The sequence below is a fragment of the Oreochromis niloticus genome, linkage group LG18 (genome assembly GCF_001858045.2).
Source record: "Oreochromis niloticus isolate F11D_XX linkage group LG18, O_niloticus_UMD_NMBU, whole genome shotgun sequence".
NCBI lineage: Eukaryota > Metazoa > Chordata > Actinopteri > Cichliformes > Cichlidae > Oreochromis > Oreochromis niloticus.
Window position 1 is genome coordinate 34,380,847 of NC_031982.2, and position 8,122 is coordinate 34,388,968.

An 8,122-nucleotide genomic window follows, 5' to 3' on the forward strand; every position below is an offset into this window, starting at 1 on the left:
TTTTAACCATGACTGTCCACAAACCTCCTCCTCCTACTACTTCTTCTTCATCTTCATCTCCTTTCTTTCCTTCATCATCTTCTTCTTCTTCTCCTCCTCCTCCTCCTTCTCCTCCTCCTTCTTCTTCTTCATTATCATCTTCTCCTTCTTCTTATTCTCCTTCTTCTTCTTCTTCTCCTCCTCCTTCTCCTTCTTCTTCTCCTTCTTCATCATCATCTTCTCCTTCTTCTTTTTCTTCTCCTTCTTCATCATCATCTTCTCCTTCTTCTTTTTCTTCTCCTTCTTCATCATCATCTTCTTCTTCTTCTTCTTCTTCTTCTTCTTCTTCTTCTTCTTCTTCTTCTTCTTCATTATTTTTATTGGCGGTTGACAACCACCATAAACCAACTGCAGAGAGCTGCTGTTTTTGACCTGTTGAGTTGATTAAAACAGCTGTTCACAATTAATTTATTTTCAATTCTCTACAACCATAAATCTTTTGAAACTCTGTGTGCATAATAATTTGGAACAGTGCATTTTAAGTTTTCTATTTTTGAAAAACATACTGTTTTGATTGGGAGTTTTGTTCAGTAACATTTGAATTATACTCTATTGGTCAATGACTCGAAAATTATGCCGACTGTCATTTGAATCGACTATTTAGGAAAAACAGAGAAAAATATCATTTGCATAATAAATTGGAACGCGGTGTAGAAATCAGTGCTGATACCCAGCCCTAGTATCATCAGAAGACATAGCATACATTTTCACTGCTATGCACATGACACCCAGCTCTATCTGTCCATGAAGCCAGATAACACACAACAATTAGTTAAACTGCAGGAATGTCTTAAAGACATAAAGACCTGGATGAACTGGATAACACTGAGGTTATTGTACTCAAGTGTCTGTAGAGGAGTAGACGATCAGCTATGTGGCAACCAGAGACAGCAGAGGAAATTTAGCAACTGAAATAACCACAGAGATGCAAATCACCAAGATTGAAGTCATGAACAATAAGAGTGTAGGATACTACTAACTGATATGTAAATGAGTTGGAAATAGGGGATTATTCACCATAGACTAAAAAAGTGGACCAACATCAGTTCTTTGTTTTTTTAAACTGACAAGTGTGACAAGGGTAAGGTTTCTCATAAACATCAAAAATTGGCAAAACATTCAAATGTACCTGTTTTAAGATTTCAGTGTTTTTAAAAAAGATAAAGTGAGCCATCAACAGAATGCAAAACAATTTCATTTTGTGACTTGAAAAGAGATCAGCTGACATCAGGCAACACTTTACTATGCAATAACACTTTTCTACCACAAGATAGTGCAGTGACTCTATTTAACCAGGTAATTCATTAAGGGAAAATCTTGCTCACAGTGTCGGAGAAAAGACAAAACCTCCCGAGTAATGGAGATAAAGCTTTCTGTTCACCTGAAGAGACTGGTATATTTATTTACTCCTCAGAGGTTTTCACAACAGAGCATACATGAAATACAAATGGCTGTTGTGGAAGCTGCTAATGTCAGAGTACGGCTTAAAATATCCATGAAAACCATGAGAGTTCCTCATCTTATGCCCGGGAACATAAAGCAGAACAAAAGAACAGCCAGACTGTCTATTGAAAATGCTGATGACCAAAACTGAATGGCTCTTCAGATCTGATCTGCTGCAGTGAGACTATGTGACGCCCACAGTGACAGGAAACACCAAAACTGTGTACAAAAACACAAGCTGCTGGAAGCCTTTTCCACACTGCTCAGCTCAACTGGGGGCCAAATCATCGAGTGGGTGGTGCACTCCTTCTGCACTGTGTTCAACCATTGTGTCAATAATAAGTGCTGTTGTGAAGAGAACAATTCTCAGACTGAATGTTGAACATCAGCTAGTTTCTCCTGTTGATTGAAACCTTGTTGTACAGATGGAACATTGGCTGTGGATTATTCTTGCTGCTCTTTTCTTTGGTAAGATACAAACATCAACATGTTTCCTCTGCACACGATTCACAACAAGGACAGAAAGAGGAGATTTAATCATTTTACACTGTGGAACTTTTCAATAACTTCAATCATGTTTATTGATCCATCTCTTCCTCTGCATGTTCTGTTCTTCCTCAGAGTGTAAAGGAGAAGACAAAGTGATCCAGGAACAAGGAGATGTCATTGCTGCTGAAGGAGACACAGTTACACTTAACTGCAAATATGAAGCAACTTCTACATATGCTACATATCTGTTCTGGTACAAACAAGAAGTGAACAACTTTCCAAAGTATGTTTTACGGCGAGACAGTACGGGAGCCGCAGAGAATGCTCAAGAGTTCCCGAAGGACAGATTTGATGCTAAAATCAACAAGAAAGAAAAGTCAGTTCCTCTGAAGATCCAGAAGCTTCAGCTGTCTGACTCTGCTGTGTACTACTGTGCTGTGAGGCCCACAGTGACAGGAAACACCAAAACTCTGTACAAAAACCTTTGGAGCAAAGACAACAGAATACTCCACAACATCCACTAGAGGGAGCCACACACTGTTAAACCTCTGATTCTTGTGTCATTGGACTGATGACAAAGACAACAGAGAAATGAAGCAGTAAAGATCAGAGACAGAGACAGAGCTGCTGTGGAAGCACAAAACTATATGATTGGCTCAGCTATTAAACTGGCCCCGCCCACTGAAGTTGAGCTCATCCAATGACATTATTTGTTGGTCATTGTGCTGCAGTGGAAGAACATTGTTCATGTGCTGTCTGTCTGGCTTTAATAACTCCAAAGACATGTTGCTGCACCTCTTTTTGCTTCTATCTCACATTATAGGTGAGTTTAAGAACAGGGATTAAAGTTTAGTTGAAGCTGCTGCATTAAGCAGATATACAGACTGCATTTCACTACTTTTCTTCTTTCTTTTTCCAGGACTCACAGCTGGAGACTCAATCACTCCTCAACAAACTGAAGTCACTGAAACAGAAGGAAAATCTGTCACACTCAGATGTGACTATCAGACAAGTGTTAGTGATATCTACCTTCACTGGTACAGACATGATTCTGACCTTCAGGCTCCTCAGTTTATACTAAAGAAAGGAGCAAGATCATGGAGTAATCGTCAATATATTCCTGATAAACGATATGAATCAGAAACATCAGATACATTAACTAATCTGACCATAACAGCCCTAACCCTGGCAGACACAGCTCTCTACTACTGTGCTCTACAAACACAGTGATACAAAGTGTAGAAGAGGCTGTACAAAAACCTGAACACAGATATCTGACTACTCTTCAAAGAGGAGGGAAGTGGTATTCAAAGCACAGCTTCATATCAGATGGATTCTGCTAATTCCTGTTTTATCAGAGTCACTGTGGTTACAGCTGCTAATGAAACACTGTGGGAGGATTCACATGAGCAGCAAATCCACATCAACCACAAACGACACTTTACATCAGCATCAACAGTCAGGAGGAAACATCGTCGCTGTCTGTGGTCCTGAAATGTAAATGTTGTAAAGCTGAAGGAAAAAGATTCACTTCCGGGTTAAATACAGGAAAACACTAATTCAATATTTCTTCTCCCTTTCTTTATTCCAGAGTTGAAATTAAACCTGATGACAGTATGAATGATAGAAAACAAAAAAAAATAATTTTTTTTTATTAAAACTCTTTAATTTTTGTCAACATACTGCAGGAAATGTTGATTCAGGTATTAGAGGATTGGAGGTTGCAGATGATCTTTGAGTTCCTCCAGCAAAGTGGGAATAATCGACACTCTCAGTGTGTCCTGATCTGATCTTCTTCTGGGTTTAAATAAACGAACACAATCAAATCCTCTCCTCCTTAAACTTTACAGTCTGATATGGAAACTTGTGCAGACGCTTGTGCAACGAGACCAGCTGTAAAAATGACTGTGTGGATTTCTCTAACGTGTCACTGCAGCTCGCTGGATTGTTTAACACCAACACTACTCCAAAAGACCCTAAAAGTTATTTTCTGTGGCTCCACCCACTGATTTACTCAGCCAATGAAATGTTGTCTTTTATGGATTTGACACAAAAAATGTACTGTTGACTTTTATAAAGGGAACTCAGTGAGAAGATTGATGTAAGAGAAACTCCTGACCTGACCCTCAGTTCTTACCAGAGATGGGCAGTAACGTGTTACTGTAATCTGATTACTTTTTCAAGTAACGAGTAAAATAAGGAATTACTATTACAAAAAAGGTAATTAGATTACTGTTACCTTCCCGTAAGCACGCTGCGTTACTAAAACCGTGATTTCGTTTGCGAGAGTGTCTCATGACGTAAGCGAGTGCGACGTTCTGTGTGCAGATCAAAAATGGATAATATATCGAGTGCGGGAGAGAGTATGACCATGCAGTGTTTAAAGCGTGGAAGTACTGACCTTACTTTGAGTTTGATTCCGTAAAAAGTGACAAAAACATTAGTGTCTGCTGTGCAGTGCGTGGGAAGAGAACTTCTTTTTACAGTGAAAAAAACCCTAAACTTCCGAGTAAGCACCGAGTACAATACCGAGAAACTCCCGGATTCTTCCACTGACATGACCGCTGCAGCACACCTGCATCAGAGCAAACCTCTGCCTGCCCCACTCCTGCTAAACAGGTGAAAATAGAGCAACAGGACCGCTGAGTCTTTGATTTTGTTTATTCCTGTTGTGTTTTACTTGCATCTATTTGAAAGAGTGAGTGTAAACACAAAAATCTATTTTATTTTATGTGCTGGAATGTGCAGAAAATAGGTTCACATCGGACGCAGCATGTGCTGCTAATGCTAACTGCTAACTAAAAGCCAAGGATCCAGAATTTGTTGCGCTGGCTGCTGAGCTCTGTGGGTTTTTGCAGCAGCTCTACCTGTACTAGATGCACCTGCTCCTTGTCATTTCTATCTCTGACTTTATGTCCTCTACAAGAGTTTCTGTTTTTTTAAAATCTTCAAATGTTCAATAAAAACATGTATGCTATTTCATAATGAAGAAAGCTTTGTAACTATCCCCATAGTGAAGACTGTCATTTCCACAACACTGCCCTCCCCTGAGGTCCGCAGCGCTGTTGAAAAGGCTGTGGAGGTCCCTGTACAAAGCACGTAAACCTGTGACACAAAAATCACCAAACTCGGACGACCACAGACTGTTTTCCTTCGTGTTGATGAAGGAAAACACTGGGCTGGCATGTAAAAGGGCATTTATTCCCTTTAAGGACCTGAAGCTCCATAAAGCACCCCTCCAATAGCCAAACCCATTTGTTCTCTGATTGGATTGTTAAATTTGTGATTGACATGACATTGGCCAATCAGATGAAAGGAAGAAAAATCGGGGCAAAATTCGTACTTGTAACTTGAAACTTGAGTGCAGAGTTTCACACGTATTTTTTGGCTAAGTCCACACACAAATCTTTTTTATGCACACACAAATTCTTTTTATACATACAAATCCTGATTTACAAGTACAAAATATTTATGACCACAATTTGAGCCCATAAGACTCGAGCTGGCAGAGCGCACAAAATCAACACTTAACTGAGTCAGAGTGAAAACATGAATTACAAAATTCTGAATCAAATACAAATCATAACATGACATAAAGTCACAAAAATATGCTGATAAAATATTTTGATAAAGTTTAGTTTAATACATTTTCTTCTTTGCCAAACAGAAACTTTGGGGCCCTCTTGGGTTCCCACTCTGATCCACACACCAAACAGCAGTTTTCAGTGGAGAGTCCACAGTGTCAGAGTTTGAAGAGGAGGCATCAGATCATCTCCACAGTGAGCATGCAAATCTTTGGTTCCTAAAGAACTTTAAAGGGTTGTTCACTATGAATTTATCCCTCAGGGTCAGACTGTCAGCACATTCCCCTGTAACGTCCTGCAGCGTCTGAGGGAAACATGCAACACAAACCACCTGAACTTTGGAGCGTGCCGTCCGTACAAGATTTACAATGTGGGTGAGTTTCAGAAGGATATAGTGGAGAGATTATGAGGCCATTTCCAAACAGTTTTAATTCCCTTTGTCTGCAGTGAGATTATTATTCACAAGTGGAAACCATTTAAGCTGCCAATCATCCCAGGTGAGGTAGTCCCAGCAAATTCAGATCATGTGATGTTCAGAGAAACTGCAACAAACCCAAGCGCTACAGCTCAGACTCTGCAGGCCTCAGTTAGCAGGTTAACACAGAATGTACAAAACACAAGCTGCTGGAAGCCTTTTCCACACTGCTGAGCTCCACTAGAGGGCGACATCATCCAGTAGGCGGTGCTCTCCTTCTGCACTGTGTTCAACCATTGTGTCAATAATAAGTGCTGCTGTGAAGAGAACAATTCTCAGACTGAATGTTGAACATCAGCTAGTTTCTCCTGTTGATTGAAACCTTGTTGTACAGATGGAACACTGGCTGTGGATTATTCTTGCTGCTCTTTTCTTTGGTAAGATACAAACATCAACATGTTTCCTCTGCACACGATTCACAACAAGGACAGAAAGAGGAGATTTCATCATTTTACACTGTGGAACTTTTCAATAACTTCAATCATGTTTATTGATCCATCTCTTCCTCTGCATGTTCTGTTCTTCCTCAGAGTGTAAAGGAGAAGACAAAGTGATCCAGGAACAAGGAGATGGCATTGCTGCTGAAGGAGTCACAGTTACACTTGGATGTACTTTTGCAAGTCAAACAACAGCCACCTTGTTCTGGTACAAACAAGAAGTAAACAGTTACCCAAAATATATCCTGCGGAAATTTCTCTCTGGAGCAACAGATAAAGCCCCAGAGTTCCAGGAGGACAGATTTGATGCTAAAATCAACGAGACATCAGTTCCTCTGAAGATCCAGAAGCTTCAGCTGTCTGACTCTGCTGTGTACTACTGTGCTCTGCAGCCCACAGTGACAGGAAACACCAAAACTCTGTACAAAAACCTTTGGAGCAAAGACAACAGAATACTCCACAACATCCACTAGAGGGAGCCACACACTGTTAAACCTCTGAGATGAACTAAAACGATGATGTCAAGAGGTAACTGGTCCCGCCTACTGAACCTCAGCCAACCAATGACAATATTTTACTTCCATGTTTGGTCATAGATGACGAACACATAGACATAATCATCAGCGTTTTCTACTCCACATCATGCCAATAATACACATGCGTGAACTTGCCCCCCCCCCTTCTTCAAATCCAATAAAAGTGGAGTAAAAAGTTTGTGTTGTGTTCTTGTTTTGCTGCTATCATATTAAAGATTTTAACAAAAGTTTCTAGAGGTCATCCAACGTCAACAAGCCCCCCCCCGTACTGAAAATCAAACAAAATTGATGTCAAACATTTGTGCTGACTTTTATTTGAAAGATATTAATAAAAGTTTAAAGGTCAAAAACTCAATCATAACAACCTCTTCACAATAAAGAAAGGGGCTGGTTAACGCCATAACTGCATTAACGCGGCAAATCCCTGTTAGCGAGTTAACGCGGCTCGCCCGTGCGAGGACTGCACGGCATCAACACATCATATTAACAAGATTAACGCTCACAGCACTACTTTAGAATAACAGCAGCACAAATGTTTGATTTGAAAAAGGTGTGTGTGTGTGTGGGTGGGGCAACTTCACTCTGGTCAATAACAATTATTATTCTTTGCAGAAGTCATAGTAGTATTATTTGTAACTGTCTTAGTAGTATTTCCAGGAGGTGAGTTCTTCCTTCCCACTGTTGCCAAGTGTTTGCTCAGCTGTTGGAACACCTTGGGGTGTTTTTTTGATTTGATGCTTTATAATAAAATTGAGCTAAACTAAATATTCAGATTGAAGGAGCAGGGAATTGCACCATCAACCCTCCAGTTACTAGACTAACTTCCTACCCAATACACATACTTCAGCCTGAATTACAGGCATGGGGTTAATGTCTGTGTATTTTTAGGTTGAAACTGATGAGGACCTCAAGCCTTCAAAGTTGTGTTCAGAGCACAGACATAAATCAGTCCAATGTAAGAACAGAGAGGTCAGTAAATCAAAATACAGCAGGAAACAAGGAGAAGATGACCTGGAGATCAGGTTAATGTGAGGCAGTCAGTATTTTGTACAGTACTGTGTGAAAGTCTTGAGCCACCCCTCACTGATTTATATTTACAGCATGAATCATCTGTGGACT

The 8,122-nt window shown here is 40.1% G+C and overlaps 2 gene segments (V, D, J or C); both read left to right on the top strand.

Moving 5' to 3' along the window:
- Positions 1-1,756: 1,756 nt before the first annotated feature.
- Positions 1,757-2,441, top strand: LOC109195410 (T cell receptor alpha variable 18-like; the record flags this gene model as incomplete). The annotated part of the segment is given in 2 exon segments: positions 1,757-1,950; positions 2,104-2,441. Coding segments are annotated over 2 exon segments (381 nt in total), but the record flags the coding sequence as incomplete, so codon positions are not given.
- A 3,703-nt stretch (positions 2,442-6,144) lies between these two features.
- Positions 6,145-7,133, top strand: LOC102078557 (T cell receptor alpha variable 18-like). The segment is given in 2 exon segments: positions 6,145-6,407; positions 6,561-7,133. Coding segments are annotated over 2 exon segments (423 nt in total).
- The last annotated feature ends 989 nt before the right edge of the window (positions 7,134-8,122 follow it).